Here is a 19,557-nt window from a genome sequence, read left to right on the forward strand (position 1 = left end):
AGTTCATAAAAGGAGACACTGATAACAACATTGCAAGATTTTACTTTGTTAAGTGATCTGAGATATTGATTATTTTAAATGGTGTTAGAGGCCACTGAATTTCATATAGCCATACTCAAGGTAGCAACAATACTTCACTATTGTAAGAATTAGCCATTGTAAGGCATGCATCTTTTGTTCTTTGCTGCCCCCTCATGTGTTTTCACATGTACTTTACTCCCTGCTCTTCACCAATGGCATCACAGAAGCTAGAAAAGAGAAAAACCTCTAGATCATCTAGCACATCTCCCTGCAGCATTACACTGTACAGTTCTTTGTCCAGTTAGCTTTAAAAGTTTCAAGTGACAGGATGTTAACCACTTCTTCTGGGAGACTAGTCTACAGTCTACATCATTGTCAGGAAGATTTTCTGATATTCAGAAAGAAAGCTCTATCTTAATTTAATCCTATTACTCTATTAAGCTTTTCAGATCTATTGCTAGTTTTGATGGAGTGTGTGTGCGTATACATATATAAAGTGATGGCAAATATATAGAATGGAAAACTATTACACAGTTGTTTTGTAAAAATAGTTTGGTTTCACATTTCAAGGCTAATATCACTTATTCAGTTACTGTGCTCAAGGTTAATAGTCAGTCATTTTTTTCAATGAAAGAAAATCATATTGTTTCAAATATTTCCATATTGTCATTTAATTTGGAGCATATTTTTTCTAAAGCTGCTAGGTCATTCCTAGAGATAATTCAGTCTGTAATCCTTGCAGGTAAAGGGCTTTATATTTTCTTAGTTGGAGTTTTTAGCTACTATTAGTGCTTTGTAGAGCCATCTTTCTATTCCATTGCTTACAGTATATAATTTAGTGTGGAGGGACTGTCTATTGTCTAAGAGAGCTGGAATTTGTGGAGGTATGATTCCTAGAACTAGGTATAGTCATTCTGTGACTGCTTCTCAATATACTCTCATTACACATTTTCCCACCTAATTTGTTTTAATCTTTCCATTTCTGATTTGCATCTGTAGCCTTTTCTTTTCTTTTTTAAAATGCAGCTGCTGTCATTTCTGAAAGGGTCTAATATGTGTGAATGTGGATATTCATTTTTATTTATTTTTATTATATTAAAAAACTACCTATCTCAGGCTCTCAGCAGCCTGATGAACTATTAAGAATAAAACCATAATAATAAAATAAAACAATGGTAAAACACTGGTTGATTCCACCTCACAGCCATTCAGCAAGATGACATTTAAAAAAAATCCTTCACCCCTCAGTTCATTCCAAGAAAAGCCTAAACACCATCCTTCAGAAGCTCTATTTAAAGAAACCACTAAAGGAGAACAATTGTTTAGAATATGTCAGACAGTGGGATATTTGATCACCAGTATCAGCTGTGATTTTTAGTGAATATACCTAAGCATGTTGGACAGTCCCTCTAGAGCCAGATTGTGGGGCAAGAACCAGGAGCTACGCTTTCCATGTGAATGTGGACAAATTAATGTAAGTAGGACATACTCCAATTAATAAGTAAATACTCCATGTTGAACTGAACAACTACTGCCCATTTTACAAGCCACCCATTTCTTTCCTCACCTCCAACCATGAAGCAATACTTTCTTTAAAGGGCTCTGGTCAAATGATCCAATGGCCTGGTTGCCATACTCCCTGCCAAACAGTTTGAAAATTTTTATCCGTGTGCTACTGTACAATGAATTCTAGTATCAACTTATTCCAGCGTATGCATTTATTCTCCTCATATGTGCTTCCCTGAAATGAATATCTATAATTAAAGAACAATTCCTTCTGATCTCAATGAAGAAAATCCATATTACCTTCCTTATTCCCTTTGCATTCCTTCCTCATCTTTTCTTTTTCATACCTTGCACCATGCTGCCTCTTACACTAGGAACTTCCTTCACATTCTGGCATCCTCCCTCTCCTCATTCAAATCCTTCCTGAGAATACAATTTTTCCAGGAAGCCTATCAACCTTAATCTACCATCCAAAGTGCTTATTATTTACTTTAGTGACAATGCATCTTCCAGTCATCTAGTTTATTAGACTTGTGCCTGGTGTCCTCAGGTTCCTGCTGGCAGTGTTAGCAGTGCTGTCTGCTGGTCTGAATGTTTAGAGCAGCAAGAGCAGTACTGACAAGAAGACTTTCCAGCAGCAAGGAAGCCAGACAGTCAGTACTTCAAACACCTCTGCCAAGAGTCCAAGGGGCAAGGTGGCGCCAGAAAAGGATTGCTTTTTTTAATTGTTGCGAGAAAGAATGATACAAGCATTTTTCCTGCCTTTCTCCCTTGGTGCATTGCTTTGGTGTAACATGCATTATCATGATTTTATATGGCCCAGGAAGGTATCTATGCAAACTTCTGTGCTTAGTCATGAAGGTCTGTTACTATAGAAACAACAACAATATCAAATATAACATTATGTCTAGGGATGGGCAAACCAGTTCAGGCAAAATACCATCCAGCTTCAACCCTTACTCATTAGCCAAAGTGAATCCTAATCCTTTTCAAGGTTTGCAGTGATTTAATACTTTTCCCAACCCTTGAAGTCGTTTGGCCTTTCAGATCCGACCACCCTAATATGTAGGTTGGGCATGGCAGATCTGGTGGCCTTTCTGGTGGAGAATGTTAACATTACATGAAATTAAACTACCTCTACACTTCACTGCTCTCTACTGCTGCTCCCTTTAAATTTGCTGGCACAGAAAAGTTTTCTAGTTAAATTGCACCCTGACTGTACCTCATACCTTATAGGCATTCAAACCTCAAATGATGTATTGCTTCTGACATGCACATTGCACTCCGGGGATTAAGTAAAGGGAAATCTCCAGATCAGTGGGAAATTGAAAGAGCGCAACAGTGGCATCCAGCAGAGAGTATCCTGGGTCATGCTGTTTGGGCAGCTACTCCTGCTGGAGGAAAGAAATTGGCACAAGGGCTTCCCTGGTAGAGAAGCTTGTAAGGCACTGGCTTGCGTGTGCGCGCATCTGCATGTACAACCTCTCTTTGTGGTATCATCACATTGTGGGATGCAATCCAGACCAGAGAGAGGTTGTGTCACTGCTTGGCCCATAACTCAGGGAGCCTCACAATGCTTTGCTATTGTAGTTCTTAACCTGTGCCCTCACAAAGAGCCAAACAACATGTCGGTCACACCCTGAGTGTCTGTGTATAGCTGCATCCTGCCAGCAACACTCCAGTCACAATCTGGCTTCCAAAAGCCTTGGTTACCACCTATAGGGTAACCCCAACACGCACCCAGTCCTCAATATTCCCCCAAAACATGTGTTCTGTCCAGCCCTCTCCAGGGCAGTTCAGATATTAGAGATCTGTTGCCCCTGTAAGGGGTCAATATACAACAGTTTGCTACTTTAATTAGGTTACCAAACAATTCAGCTTAAACACAACATTGGATTAGTTTTGATTAAAAAATACAACGTTTTTTACTACAAAGAGATAGATTTTAAGTGAGTACAGTTATAAGGTATTAAAGTCAGAAATGGTTACAAGAGAAATAATGATAAAACACTTTCTAGTAACTAAAACTTAACAAACTAGACGTTGTTCAAGGTAAAATCTTTACCACTTGTTCCCAGCAACATTGCTAACCATATTCTCAGGTCAGGATGCCCTCCCAAAGTCAAAGGGCTGGTTTCTTTGTCATCTTTAGGTTAAAGAGATGGGGAGAGAAAGAAAGAGAGAATACCTGGGGTGTTTTTTGTCCCTCACTTTTAATCCAGTCATCCTTTGAAATGCATTTTCCTAAGGGTTACCCCTAGATAAAGTTCCTTCCCACTGTGAGGATGGAGACATGAAGTCTCATGGTGAAAGAGTTTCCACGTTGTTGTTGTTTAAATGTTGTTTAAAATGCAGATAGATCTGTTCCTACCCTCCTTCTGTTGCCAAAGAATGGCCACCTGACTGGTGTTTGTGTAACCCACACACCTCCTGGATGTAGTGTTCTGTCCCATTTAGTGGCACCAAGACCACGTACAGAAGGAGAGAGAGAGAGAGAGAGAGAGAGAGAGAGAGAGCGAGATTAATGAGTTTGCTCTACAGCCTTAGCTAATAGACTTCTGGCTTTTGGCTCATGCGATAGAGGCTCATGCACTAAGCTCCAGAACCCCTAGGTTCGATCCCGACGGCCAGGGTCTGTCAGCGTTACAACTGGGGTCTCATCCAGGATTTCAACTGGGAAGTCTCTGAAGCTCGGGACACGCTTCCTCAGCTAGGGGAAGTATGTAACCCAGACACCTCCTAGGTGTGGTGTTCTGTTCCATCTAGTGGCACCAAGACCACACTCTCTCTCTCTCTCTCTCTCTCTCTCACACACACACAAACAAAGAGTCTGGTGGCACCTTAAAGACTAACAGATTTATTTGGGCATAAGCTTTCGTGAGTAAAAACCTCACTTCTTCGGATGCATAGAGTGAAAGCTACCTAGCTTTCACTCTATGCATCCGAAGAAGTGAGGTTTTTACTCACAAAAGCTTATGCCCAAATAAATCTGTTAGTCTTTAAGGTGCCACCAGACTCTTTGTTGTTTTTGTAGATACAGACTAACACGGCTACCCCCTGATACTTGACACACACACACACACACACACACACACACACACACACACACACACANCACACACACACACACACACACACACACACACACACACACACACACACACACACACACAGATTAATGAGTCTGTTCTACAGGCTTTTAGCTCAAGTGATAGAGGCTCATGCACTAAGCTACAAAGGCCTCAGGTTCGATCCCACCCACACATGACTGGGGTCTGTCAGCATTACATTTGCCAATCAACTTTGATGACACCTGGCTAGAGGAGTTAGTCTGTCCTTTGTTTTTGAGGAGCAGGTTCACTCCCTCTCAGGACTTCTCGGGTAAATACATGTAAGTCATAATTTCAGCTCATGTTCATAACTTTACATATAATGTTGTTACGCATTTCACCATCTTATTGACCAGTGAGTTATTAGTTTTCAAATGATACCTCAACAAGGCATATTTTGTACAAATATTATTACAGTAGTGTGTAGGGTGTGAATATAGGAGTGCTTTCAGTCACAGTTATCAGATATTTTCTTTTATTATTAGGAATTTTTCTGTGTTACAGACTTTCTGAATCCTTGAATCTATGGGAAGGGGCCAAAATTTCTGAAAAAAAAAAAAAAAAAAAGAACCTGAAGCCTATCTCCTTTAAAGGCAAATAGAGTCTGGATAATCAAGTGTGAAAAATGGGGAAGACCTGCAATTAAAAATAAGCAGAATAGCCATCAATAATATAAATGGCTCACAGCTGCTAGCATGAAACCAACCCCCAATATTATCTCTTCAGAGAATGCATTACAAGGGGTTATGGTTACAGTTGTCATGGGGAACAGTTACAATTAATGAGAGATCTATGCAGCTAGTTTCTTTTCTCATTTGTTTAATTACCATGCATTTAAGAATTATTATAAAAGAATCTTAATTGTGGATGATTTTCAACGTGTAAAGAAGTGGATTTTAAAAAGCCTAAAAGTGAAAAGCTGTTCAATCAAACTCTGATCCACATATGTTAAGCAGGAAGCAGAGCTGTGCATAAACTGTCATGAAATCAAGAAGCGAGGTGAGCATTTGCAGCATCAGTGAACATCCGTCTGACTTCCAAGTGCTATGGAGGAATTTAGACTTTATGAAGGAAACCATGCAGAACACAGCAATTTTACATTACTTCAACCCTAAACCAGGTCAAACTTAGTGGTTTTGGCTGAGCTTCACTTCAAGTATCAGGATTCACTCAAACTCTGAACTCAAAGTGCAACTCAATGAGTATGAACCCATCTGAACAAAACAAGCAAACAAAAAATGTTGAACAGGAAACTTTAGGCTCCTAAGTCACTTACATACTTTTGAAAACTTTCCACTATCTACACTGGGTACTAAATCATACCCAGACATTGCCTCAGTGCCTGTAGAACTCCACTTTCCAATTAGTAGGTCAATTTGTTGTCTGTGCCTCTACTACATTTCTGTGCATCAATTTACCAATATACAATATTATCAGATAGTCACATATGGATACACGCAGAAGAAATGGAAGACAAAAGACCATGGTTTATTGACATTTCCACCATCTCAAAAACAAAGTTTTGGAATGAACTCACATTAACACCAAGGATATATCTATATCTAGATATCCATGTCTAATATGACACATCACTGGAAAGAATTAATTTGCTATTTGTGGTAAAAATTAGCCAAAACCTTTTTTATAAAATAAACTTATGGATGTAAAAGAATATATTGTTTTTATTTCAAAAGAGCCAGACATTTTTGCATTACATTTTCATTTTATAAATAATTATTCAGTTTCAGACGACCATTATACTTTCACTTTGTGCTTATATTAATCTCTCTTACCTGTTATAGTTGCTTTGTTGATGGATGGTTGGTTACACATGGGTGACCGTCTGACAATGGGAAAAAAAAGGCATAAATGTATCAAGTTTGTATATTAGTGCACTCTTTAAACTATTTGTTTGAAAACACTTTTATTTGAGAGATTATTTTGGGTTGGAATGTATAGAAACTGACAAAAATAGTTCATTCAGCGTATATACAGAGGTGAACAGAACTCACAAATGAACCTCATATTATTTCACAGCTTGCGAACTCCAGCATGGGAAGTTTACAGGCATTACAACTGCACTGAAAAATTGTGCTTAAACACAGTTAACATTTACTTACATTTAAAAGGAGTTGTAACACATTCATTCAACTGTAGAGTTTTGGGGATGGTTGCAGCTAATCCATACCCAATCCCCATTTGCAGTGACATGCTAGTAGAGTCTTTGGAGCTTCCAGAATTCCAGGAGTCCTGGAGTGAAATCCCATCCCCACTGAAGTCAGTGATTCACACTGTGATTCACACGGACTTCAGTGGAGCCAGAATTTCATGCCCCTGATTTGGAAATTAAAGGGCATTGACCATGACATTAATTTAACCCTCTTAGTCTACTTGGCTACAGAGTGTAGGGAAATGTGGAAAGAAGCATAAGGAATGATAAGAATGCCATAATTAATTATGAACCTGGACCTAGAGGGAATATTGAAGGTTGGGTGTAACTGAGACCATCGTTTTTAGGTATATTTATGTTCTTTAATACCCTGAATTCAACAAAGGATACAGCTTGTGAGTAATTCCATACCTATTCACCAAAGCACTTAAATAAGCATTTAAATGTAAATATGTGAATAGTTCCACTGACTGCAGTTAAGCACAGGCTTAAATGTTTTGCTGAGTCAGGGCCCAAATGTGCTTTAGCTGAACAGCAAGAAATTATGAAGCAGTAAAAGTAGTGAACAAACATGAAAGGAACTGCAATATTTGGTTACAGAAAGTCCCTTCATTAAGAGAATATTTCTAAAACAATCTAAAATATTATTGAGTTTTCAATTGCTATTGTGCAGTATTTTCAGCCATTTTTCATTTGCTACACATAGAATCTGCCCCTTAGTGTTTTATTCTGCAGATCTTCTTTCATGCTTTCTCCGGTAACTGGGATGACTATGGGGGCAGATTTTCTGACTTGATACAAGAAATAGAAATGTCCCCTAACTCACCTAGTGGGGATACCCTCAGTGTGGAGGAGTCTCCAGCAGGCACAGAGTTAACAGAACCAACTTCCCCGTGGCACAGGGCTTATGTGGGAGAGGGGAGGATGGAAAGAGGGAGGGACAGAAGAAAGGAAGGAACAGAAAGTGGTGCACTCCAGTAATGGTCTACCAAGAGACCATATGCCAGGTTGTGCCAGTTAGACCAGCCCTCAGACGGTTCCAATATGAGCCAGAGCTGGGGAAGAAGATTAAATAGCTCTCTGACAAGCTCCACATTTTGCTGTACCCAGTAAAATCTGGGAATCTGCCCTATATCAGAAATTGCTTAGAAAGAGCATATTTTAACTGTTGTATTTCTACAAACCATAACTAGTACAAACCCCCAAAGTCCTCAAAGAGATCCTACAAACCTTATTAAATACTATAAAATCTTGATTCATTCCCTTAGAACCCTCCATCCTATGCACCGAATGAGGCAGGGCTCCTATAGAAAAATTATGTGACCCTGTAATTAGAGACTGAAGATTATTGTGACGTGTACGCACCAAGATAAAATAAAAGTACAAAGGGGAAGGAACAGGCAACCTTAATTTTAGTATTTCCTAATTTTGAATACTGACTATACAACCAATATATGTTCTGTTAATTTAGGTTTTTTTAATCTAATCTAATATAAATTGTGTGAAAATTCCTACTGCATACAATAAGGTAGACCAGTCATATTGGTATTACTTTGATATTAAATTGGTACTAATATGAAGCTTTTAGAATACAATTTAAATAGACAGCATTCTAAAAAGAAACTGTTTAACGTCAAATCCCTCACATTGGGATACTACAGCATAGAGGCATGTCCTCTGGCTGTGGGATGGCAGTAGCCCACCTTGCATGAATCAACAGTATGTAGGAGAAGGAGAATTCTGAATTCAAACGAGGCAAACAGAGCTCACTTAGCCTCTTCTGGCAAGTCTGTCTAGAAGAAGGAAGACTCTCATTTCAAATCTGAGCAATCCAAGCTCACTAGCCTTGAAAGGCAAGCAGACTTGGGTGGAATCAGTGATACCTGTCCCTAGCAGGCCAGCTGGCTATGCCATGGCATTCCCATGAGCTGGACAGGGTGGACTGGCCTAACAAGCCATTACATTTGAAACTCACTTATTATAGAAACAGTACAAATTGATTCATATGATTTTTATCCAGGGTTAACAAATGGAAATGGATTTTGGATAATGGCTAAACATATACGTATTGTGAGCCGGAATGTGAGAAGTCTATTTGCTCTAGGCCAGACTGAACTAGTAGTGGGGGAGTTAAATTACCAGTTCCCTTGCTACCATACAGGAGACATATTGAGAGGGTACAGGAGAGTTGACAGTCGGAAAACACTTTGAATGTTCAAGTGGACAAGTGAAACACAGAGATGGGGTTGCTTTAGTAGTGAACAAGTAAAAGTTATTTTAGTGAACAGCTGGAAACTGGCATTTGAACAGATTGTCACAGCAAGGTTTACTGCTGGCTGCAACAAACTATGCATAGCTATGACCTGCTGTTATGCACCAGCAAAAGAAGCAGAAGAGGAAGAGAAGGATGGATTTTATCAACAGCCAGACAGCATTGTCAATGAGATTCCTGATTATGATATGAGTCTAGTAATGGGAGATATGAATGCAAAGGTTGGTAGCAGACATAGTAAGCAAATGAATAGTATTGGACCAAACAGCACTGGTCCATGTTAGAGTCTACAGAAGTGCAGAGTGTGGCAGTGATCATGAACCACTAATGAGAAAGTTTAAGATTAAGTTTAAGTCCAGGAAAAAGATGGGTACTAGTGGCACCAAATTTGTTGTTGATAAGTTAAAGGATAGCTCTCCAAGGAAGGGATACAAGGTGGCGCTTGGAGGGCATTTCATGCCATTAATTTGTGCTTGTGAAGACATTTCACCATAGACTGCATGGAAAATATTCAAGAAAGTGATACAAAACACAGTGGGTGAAATTATTGGAAAGCATAAGCAAATAAGGAAAAGCCGAACAAGCAATGAAACACGAACATTACAGGAAAGGTGTAAACAAGCCAAGACTGCTGAGAAAGTGGAAGAATTAAAAGCATAATGCAAAGCCATTAAGATATCACAAAGAATGGACAAGCAAAAGTTTTCAAAAGAAGAGGCTCAAGAAGGCTCATCATGAGAAGGCATCACAAAAACAAAATATGAAAACAATATACAAAAAGCTAAGGTTGTATGGCAACACAACCAAGGCAATAATGCAAGAAATAAAAAAGCTACTGGTGGATTGACAACAAATGCCAAAAAGGTGTTGGAAGTAGGGAAGAAGCCTTTTGACAAATAGCTGAACCTTATAGTTCATCCAGATGCAAGCATTCTAGATATGCTAGATGAACAGGACAGCGTGCAAGACAGAATACAGACCAGCACTGAACTACCATTAGAAAAAGAGAAAGAGGAGTGGAGCACTTAAAAAATGGGGAAGTCGCAGGAACACACAATATAACAGCTGAACTGCTAAAAGCTAGCAAGACAAGTGCTATCCAAGTACTAGAAAAAATATACAAGAAGGTATAGGAACAAGAGGAGATAGCAGATGCCTGGCTAATGGCAATACTTGAACCAACTTTGAAGAAAGGAGATCCCGGTGATCCAAATAATTATAGAGGCATAGATTTATTGTCAGTACAGGGAAAAATCATGACAAAACTACATCAACAGAGTAAGGACAATTTTAGAGGAAGTAGTGGTGAGAAAATACAGCAGCTTCAGACCAGGCAAAAATTGCACCAGATACTCATGCTCCAATAGTTGATGGAAAAAAAGCAAGAATGGGGATTAAAGATGTTTGCTGTTTTCATTGACTTCAGTCAGGCTTTTTGATTTAATTTGGAGGGAAGCATTAGAAAAAGGAGAAAAATCATATGAAGTTCCAGATAATATGATTGCAAATATAAAAGCTATGCACAAAGAATCATGCAATGCCATAACAACTGGTGGAAAATTTAGCAACTGGTTCAAGTCAAAGTTTGCTGTAAGACAAGGGGGCATGGAAGCATCGTTGCTTTTCATCTATTCTTAAACTGAATATTAAGAATGTTAGATGAGTCAGAGGGTTGACATTGGATAATCTAGAGTTAAGCTCCTCAATTTATGCAGATTATGTACAACTGGCAGACATGTTTGAATTAATTATGATAATCTTTGCTACCTTGGAAAATTGGTGTAGTTGACTTGGACTTACAATAAGCGCCAAGATTAAGTGATTGCATTTTGGAATAGGAACAATAAATGTCATAGTGATGAAGTCATAAAACGAGCACAACAAGGAGTCCGGTGGCACCTTAAAGACTAACAGATTTATTTGGGCATAAGCTTTCGTGGGTAAAGCTTCTTCAGATGCAAGGAGAAACCTCACTTCTTCCATGCACCTGAAGAAATGAGGTTTTTTACCCATGAAAGCTTATATCCAAATATATCTGTTAGTCTTTAAAATGACACTGAACTCCTTGTTGTTTTTGTGGATACAGACTAACATGGCTACCCCCTGATACACAAAACAAGTAGAATCTTATGCGTATCTAGGAAGCTTAATCAGTGCCAATGGTTCCATCAAAAATGAGATTAAAAGGAAGTATGCCTTCGCTACAAGTGCTACAAGAAATTGATGAAATTATGGAGTGATAAAAACATTACGTTTGGTACCAAAGTGAAAATTTATCAAACTAGGGTACTAACTATATTACTCTATGGATGGAAGCAGCTGCATTAAATGAAACAGACATCAGAAGGCCAGAGGTAGTAGAGAAAAAGGGCAGGTGTAAAGTAGAATGATTTTAAGACAAATGAAGACGTTAGAAGGAGAGTAGGATGTGAAATTAGGATATTGGCTACAATTGAAAATATTATAATGATGATGACACTGCAGAAGACCAACAGTGATAGGATGCCAAAGAAAATAATGCAAGCATGATGACAGTCGGTCTGACCAAGAAGCTGACTACCAACTAGATGGCTGGATGTTGTTTGCAGGGACATGACCAGGCAGGGCTTAATGGAGGAACAAGCCAAGGACAGGAATGAATGCTAACACTATTAACTGCTCCCTGTGTCTACAAAGATGCTCCAGGATGAAAGAGTGTCAAATTATTTTAGAAACTAACAATGCACTATAAACAACTTCTATCTTGTAAATATAGTGACAAGAAACCCAAGTTCTAGTCATAATTTACAACATTAACCGCTATCCAGAACTCCTTAATGGAATTACAGCTGTATATTACATTATTTCTTTTTTTTGTATGTAAAACAGGTTCCACAGTTGTTAATTGAGACCATATTTCTGTAGCAATGTTGGAAAAAAAATGTATGTGTTATTTCAGTTATATAATCAGACTTCAATAGGTATGTTAATACTCGGTTACCATATATTTTCAAACAGATTTCACTGTCCTGGACTGAATAGGCAGAATTTTAGGGTAAGATCCTGCTAGTGAGTTGCCATGGGTGGTTCACACACTTGGTGGATACAGTTGCAGGATCCCTTACACATGACTAATTTGATGCAAGTCACAGATATTAGAAGTTACTCACAAGTTTAAATAATCACATTGTAAGTAAGGTACTGCAAGAGAAAATGATGGCTGTTGGCTTAGTTTTAATGTTTAACACTGTTATTTCAAAATATTAATAGAAAATTAACTGGTCATATAATTTGATATCATTTGAGGCTTTTACAAGTCTAACAGCACAGGATGCAGTCTGAAATCTAAAGACATCGCCCTGAATTCTAACATTTAATAAGCACCACTTCAGAAAGTTCAGAGGAGAAAAGAGTCTGCACTCACTTGTTGGGTGCCCGATCTGGTAAGTTGGTTAATGCAGCAAAATTATTCCGTACAGTACGCAGGCTGGCCAGCACCTGGAACAAAGAAAGATGTTTCATCTAAATTCTTGCATGTGATACTGATTTATTGCCACTCCGCTGTGTTAAAGGCAAAAGAAAAACACATTACAAATGGATTATAAAAAGTTTTCAGGCTTGTTTTAATGTCCGAAGAGTGAACATTATTTAACAATAAATCTTTTGTAAAACAAGAACAACAGTTCATTGCTTTTCCTCCTTCACTAAACAACTCATTATTAGCTTAAAGACAGACTTATTTGAAAAGGAGGAAAGTTTTTCACAGAATGCAATTTAACTCTCCAAAATGACCAAAAAATAATTCATGTTTTGAGAAGAATGGCCCACTAATACCTCGCACTGCATAAATAAAAATGATTACATGATTTTCCATTTGCACAGCAGCAAGCTTTTACATTTTACATCCAGTTTGAATAAAATGTAGTGAAAAAAGTTACCAAATTCATATGCCTTGCCTATATGAACACTAACAAATATATGTATAGAGAATGCCTTTAGTGCAGTGCTAGACCTGAATATAAACAAAGGATAATGTCTAGATTATGGGCACACATGGACTAGAATGAGGCATGGAATGAATATAAGAGAAAAGAAAAAAATAGAGGAAAAGGTTTGCTGCTTTTTAAAGAAAGAAAAAAGAATAATCAGAAGAGAAAATACTAGATAGAACTGAGAAAAAAAAAAGAGTATGAAGATATTGTAGAAAGACAGGGTGAGCTGGAAGTGAGAAGGGAAAAAAGGACTAAAGGAAAAGAGAAAAGGTAAAAATAAGGAAAGATACATGTGTGACGTTGTGCAGTCTATATGGTTTTATAAAAACTTGATAATAAGTCAATATAATGTAACTGAGATAGTTTTAGAGAAAATACGGTAATAAGTGAATGTAAGTAACTGGGGTATGCCTCATGCAAAAGGTCTCTTGTAAGGTATCATTACAAAGCTTATAATCTACTGAGTATGATCATCTGATTTGTATAAATGTACCACTCTTGTATCTAAAACTAGAAATATAAAATGTAACTCTGAGGGCCTATTGTAATTGTGTAAAGTGTGGACCATTAATGATGGTTTGGAATCTTGATGACTCCCATTGTCTGCAGATGGCTGTATTTACCTGTGAGTCTTCCTGTATATGTGTGTGCTGGCAAGTGAGTAATGAAGTCTTGCAGTGACATGTGATCATGTCACCTGAACTGGAATCCATCTTTAACCTGGTGCTTTTCCAGTGAGGGGGGGTGGAAACCCAGAGAGACAAAGAGTTCCCGCCTTATGCAAAAGATATATAAAGGGGGGAAGAGAACAGAGAGAGAGAGAAGCCATCATGAAGAATCCCCTAGCTACCACCTGAGCTGCAACAAGAGCTGTACCAGGGGAAAGGATTGTGCCCAGGCCTGGAAGATGTCCAGTCTGAGAAAAACTTACTGAAGCCTCTCTGAGGGTGAGATTATCTGTATTTAGTTTGATTAGGCATAGATTTGCGCATTTTATTTTATTTTGCTTGGTGACTTACTTTGTTCTGTCTGTTACTACTTTGAACCACTTAAATCCTACTGTCTGTATTTAATAAAATCACTTTTTATTTAGTAATTTACTCAGAGTATGTATTAATACCTGGGGGAGCAAACAATTGTGCATATCTCTCTATCAGTGTTATAGAGGGCGAACAATTTATGAGTTTGCCCTGCATAAGCTTTATGAGGGTAAAACGGATTTATCTGGGTTTAGACCCCATTGGGAGTTGGGCATCTGAGTGCTAAAGACAAGCACGCTACTGCGAGCTGTTTTCAGGTAAACTTGCAGCTTTGGGACAAGTGATTCAGACCCTGGGTCTGTGTCTGGAGCCAGACGGGAGTGTCTGGCTCAGCAAGACAGGGTGCTGGAGTCCTGAGCTGGCAGGGAAAACAGAAGCAGGGGTAGTCTTGGCACATCGGGTGGCAGCTCCCAAGGGGGTTTCTGTGATCCAACCCGTCACAACATGCTTGACTTTATAGTGAATTTATATTTAACTTTTATAACCTTCTATTCTACTCTTCTAGCAGATATCCTATATATCCTGTCTGTGGAGGAGGGGAAGAAGGGAAAGGGATGTGGTGGCTAGCTGTATTTTGAGTAACTATGCTAAAATGGATAGATATTTATCTTGGACATATAGTTACATTATTGATTATCTCTAGGGGACAGATTCTGGCTGCTCCTGTGCAAATGGTGAGGATGAGGGGAGGGAACATGGAGCCCTTCCCTAGTTGTGCAAGAGACATCCAGAATCCCACTCTTTGAACTCCTTGAGTCGAAAGAGTAGCAGATCACAGCACTGTGAATATTGCTTAACACATCAAAAAGGCCACCACTTCTTTCCCAAACAGTGCACTAGGTGATGTTCTGAGAAAAATGATGGTGGGGGAGATGCATGCTATACTCCCAGAAAGGTGCTTCTCTATGTGCTCCCCTCAATCCCTGCCAAAGCATTCTACAGCACCCTGCAGGCAGATTGCTTCTGGCATCTGCTGCAAATGCACCAGATCTCCACACACACCCTTACAGTGGCTACCAAGGGTCGGCAACCTTTCAGAAGTGGTGAGCCGAGTCTTCATTTATTCACTCTAATTTAAGGTTTCACGTGCCAGTAATACATTTTAACATTTTTAAAAGATCTCTTTCTATAAGTCTGTAATATATAACTAAACTATTGTTGTATGTAAAGTAAATAAGGTTTTTAAAATGTTTAAGAAGCTTCATTTAAAATTAAATTAAAATGCAGAGCCCACCCGGACCGGTGGCCAGGACCTGGGCACTATGAGTACCTCTGAAAATCAGCTTGCGTGCCGCCTTTGGCACGCATGCCATAGGTTGCCTACCCCTGGGCTACAGGTTTAAAAGTAACAAAACATTAGTTATTAACTACAGTGAATTATAAAGTTAAATAATTTTAATTCTCTTGTTTGCTAATTATCTAAAAATATTTATAGTTCTGGCTTTTCTGTTTGTTTTTCCTTTCGATGGGAATATTCCCGTGTATAAAAAATTACACTTGTGTGTAAGTGTTTGTAGGATTGAGGCCTACAGGGGAAAACCAATTAATAAAACTTCACCTCTCCCTTCTAAGTGAACACACCTCTGCTACACAAGATTTAATCACTGAATATAACTGTTCTTCATTTCAAAATCAAAACATAGGCAAATGTGTGATCTTGCAATGAATGTTATCTGCTATGCCTATTTTTAATGTATCATGCTAGACTACTACAGAAATAGATCAGACCTAACTTTTAAAATAATTCCAAAGTTATTTTATTTTTAAAACTGGAATGCATAGAATAAGTTAATTACAATAGTTTCATTACATTAAAATATGAAAAAAACAAATATCCTAATAATAATGATATATTATTTATTGTTACAGCATCCATGTTCTGGTAAAAATAGTAAAATATTATTACATATGGGCCAGATTATGCACTACACAGCATACTACTCTGTTCTGCCTCCAATAAAAAAATAAGTGGTTGGTAGGCCTTGGCCTTTACTGACTACCTCTAATAACAATTGAGCTACCACCACCAAGTGGCTTGCAGTTACATGAAACAAAGCCTCCTGCACAACTGAAGCAATTAAGGAAGCCAGAAATAAACTCAGAGCTATTTCAAATTCCATCACCCAATTTCAACAGTGATGACTACATTAACTAAAATTATTGCTGTGTTATTTGCATAATGAAAATGTAACTAACAAGAAAAAAAGAGCTCTTTCTGAGAAACATATAACAAAGGTAAGTGGGGGGATGTGTGACTGGGATGATGTGTGTAGCTTATATAAACATAGAGTGCCCAATTCCAGAATCTTTATTAAGGCCCCAATCCTGCAAACTGATCTGCCTAGGTAGACCCCTGTGCCCTCTCAGAGCCAACAGTGTCAACAGTGCTCTGCATAAACGCAGGGATTTGCATGTTCAAATCCTTTTGCAGGATGAGGGCCTAAATTTTTATTCAATTCTTAACTCAGTCAAAGTTCCCCTTAAAAGCCAACAGGTGTTTTGTCAGTCAACCTAACCTAGTCTGTCTACTCACTGTTTTCCTAGGGAGCTCACAACCAGTCTTATTTGAATGTTATATAGTGTAATTAAGATTGGCATAAAGATGTCTAGAAATAGTAAATTTGATAATGCATCAACTCTTTTCCAGTCCTAGGGTGAAAGTTTTCCTTACTGGGCCAATTTTTCTCCAGATATAACTCAATTCAAGTTAATAGAGTTACAGCTATAGATAACTTGGTCTAGAGAGAGAGTGTGAGAGAGAGAGAGAGAGTGTGTGTGTGTGTGTGTTGTACTGGATTCTTGTCGGGGGCCTAATAGGGCTAAGAGGAATATTGCAACATTTTTTGTTGCTATTTCAGCTGTAATTCCTTGTGTTCAGTTATTGTGGGAAAGCATTTGCAATCTGGCAATCTGCAAATGGTCAGGCTCAGTCTTTTCTCCTCCAATAAAAGGAGAACAGAGAAAACCTTATCGCCAACTCTCAAGAGTTTCACCCAGTGCCCTGTCAGCCGCGTGGTTTCAGAGTATCAACTTTTATGGTGGGTCATGAATGACAAGATGATCTCTAATGCAGGTAGGTGCCAATCCAGTCCTGACAGACCAATTTGGATCCCAGGTAAACACTGTCCTATTGATTAGCTCACTGAAGTTCTCATAACTATATTTTATTAATATTCATTTTGTGACATAGAGTCATAGACTTTAAGGTCAGAAGGGACCGATATGATTGTCTAGTCTGACCTCCTGCACAACACAGACCGCAGAATCTCACCCACCCACTTCCACAACTAACCCCTAACCTATGTCTGAGCCACTGAAGTCCTCAAATCATGGTTTAAAGACTTCAAGGTTCAAAGAATCCTCCAACAAGTGACCCATGCCCCACGCTGCAGAGGAAGGCGAAAACCCCCCACGGCCTCTGCCAATCTGCCCTGGAGGAAAATTCCTTCCGACCCCAAATATGGTGATCAGCTAAACCCTGAGCATGTGGGCAAAACTCACCAGCCAGACTCCCAGGAAAGAATTCTCTGTAGTAACTCAGATCCCACCCCATCTAACATCCCATCACAGGCCACTGGGCATATTTACTGCTAATAGTCAAAGATCAATTAATTGCCAGAATTAGGCTATCCCATCATACCATCCCCTCCATAAATTTATCAAGCATAGTCTTGAAGCCAGATATGTCTTTTGTCCCCACTGCTCCCCTTGGAAGGCTGTTCCAGAACTTTACTCCTCTGAAGGTTAGAAACCTTCGTCTAATTTCAAGTCTAAACTTCTTGATGGCTAGTTTATATCCATTTGTTCTTGTGTCCACATTGGTACTGAGTTTAAATAATTCCTCTTCCTCCCTGGTATTTATCCCTCTGATACATTTATAAGAGCAATCATATCTCCCCTCAGCCTTCTTTTGGTTAGAATAAACAAGCCGAGCTCTTTGAGTCTCCTTTCATAAGACAGGTTTTCCATTCCTTGGATCATCCTAGTAGCCCTTCTCTGTACCTGTTCCAGTTTGAATTCATCCTTCTTAAACATGGGAGATCAGAACTGCATACGGTACTTTCTCAAAGAAGGAGATCAGGTTGGTTTGGCATGATCTACCTTTTGTAAAACCATGTTGTATTTTGTCCCAATTACTATTGACCTCAATGTCCTTAACTACTTTCTCCTTCAAAACTTTTTCCAAGACCTTGCATACTACAGATGTCAAACTGACAGGCCTGTAGTTACCCGGATCACATTTTTTTCCTTTCTTAAAAATAGGAACTAAGTTAGCAATTCTCCAGTCATACGGTACAACCCCTGAATTTACAGATTCATTAAAAATTCTTGCTAATGGGCTTGCAATTTCATGTGCCAGTTCCTTTAATATTCTTGGATGAAGATTATCTGGGCCCCCCAATTTAGTCCCATTAAGCTGTTCGAGTGTGGCTTCTACCTCGGATGTGGTAATATCTACCTCCATATCCTCATTCCCATTTGTCATCCTGTCATTAACCCTAAACTCCTTATTAGCCTCATTAAAGACTGAGGCAAAGTATTTGTTTAGATATTGGGCCATGCCTAGATTATCCTTAACCTCCACCCCATCCTCAGTGTTTAGTGGTCCCACTTCTTCTTTCTTCTTATTTATACGGATATAGAACCATTTACTATTGGTTTTAATTCCCTTTGCAAGGTCCAACTTTACATGGCGTTTGGCTTTTCTCACTTTATCCCTAGCTTTCCTTGCTGATCCCTCCCATCTTCCACTCCTTGTAGACTTTCTGCTTTTTCTTAATCACCTCTCTGAGATGCTTGCTCATCCAACTTGGTCTACAACTCCTGCCTATGAATTTTTCCCCCTTTCTTGGGATGTAGGCTTCTGATAGTTTCTGCAACTTTGACTTGAAGTAATTCCAGGCCTCCTATGCCTTTAGATCCACAAGTTCTTCAGTCCAATCCACTTCCCTAACTAATTTCCTTAATTCTTTAAAGTTAGCGCTTTTGAAATCAAAAACCCTAGTCACAGATCTATTTTTGTTTATCCTTCCATTTAGTTTGAACTGAATTAGCTCATGATCACTCAAACCAAGGTTGTCCCCTACAACTGTTTCTTCTGTAGGTCTTCACTACTCACCAAAACCAAATCTAAAATGGCATCCCCTCTTGTTGGTTCAGCAATTACTTGGTGAAGGAATCCATCAGCTATCACATTCAGGAAAATCTGAGCCCTATTATTATTACTAGCACTTGTCCTCCAGTCTATATCTGGGAAGTTAAAGTCTCCCATGATCACACAATTCCCATTAGTATTTACTTCATTAAAAACATTAATGAGGTCTCTATCCATACCCAAATCAGATCCCAGTGGTCTATAGCACACCCCAAGCACTATTCCAGGGGAGGCTCTAGTAGCTTTCTTCCCCAGTGTGATTTTTGCCCAGACACACACTGTCTTATCCATTCCATTACTTCTTATTTCTTT

General features: G+C 38.8%; 1 protein-coding gene across 6 annotated transcripts in view; it reads right to left on the reverse strand.

Moving 5' to 3' along the window:
* Nucleotides 1-19,557, reverse strand: part of PDE4D (phosphodiesterase 4D) — a 648,504-nt gene that overhangs the window by 146,636 nt on the left and 482,311 nt on the right. For all 6 annotated transcript variants that reach the window (XM_034773684.1, XM_034773681.1, XM_034773683.1 and 3 more), the window contains exons 4-5: nt 12,483-12,556; nt 6,431-6,480 (exon numbers count right to left, since the gene is read on the reverse strand). In XM_034773684.1, coding sequence (XP_034629575.1) covers nt 6,431-6,480; nt 12,483-12,556 — 124 coding nt within the window. The remainder of the gene's footprint in view (nt 1-6,430; nt 6,481-12,482; nt 12,557-19,557) is intronic.

Source organism: Trachemys scripta, chromosome 6 (genome assembly GCF_013100865.1).
Source record: "Trachemys scripta elegans isolate TJP31775 chromosome 6, CAS_Tse_1.0, whole genome shotgun sequence".
Lineage (NCBI taxonomy): Eukaryota > Metazoa > Chordata > Testudines > Emydidae > Trachemys > Trachemys scripta.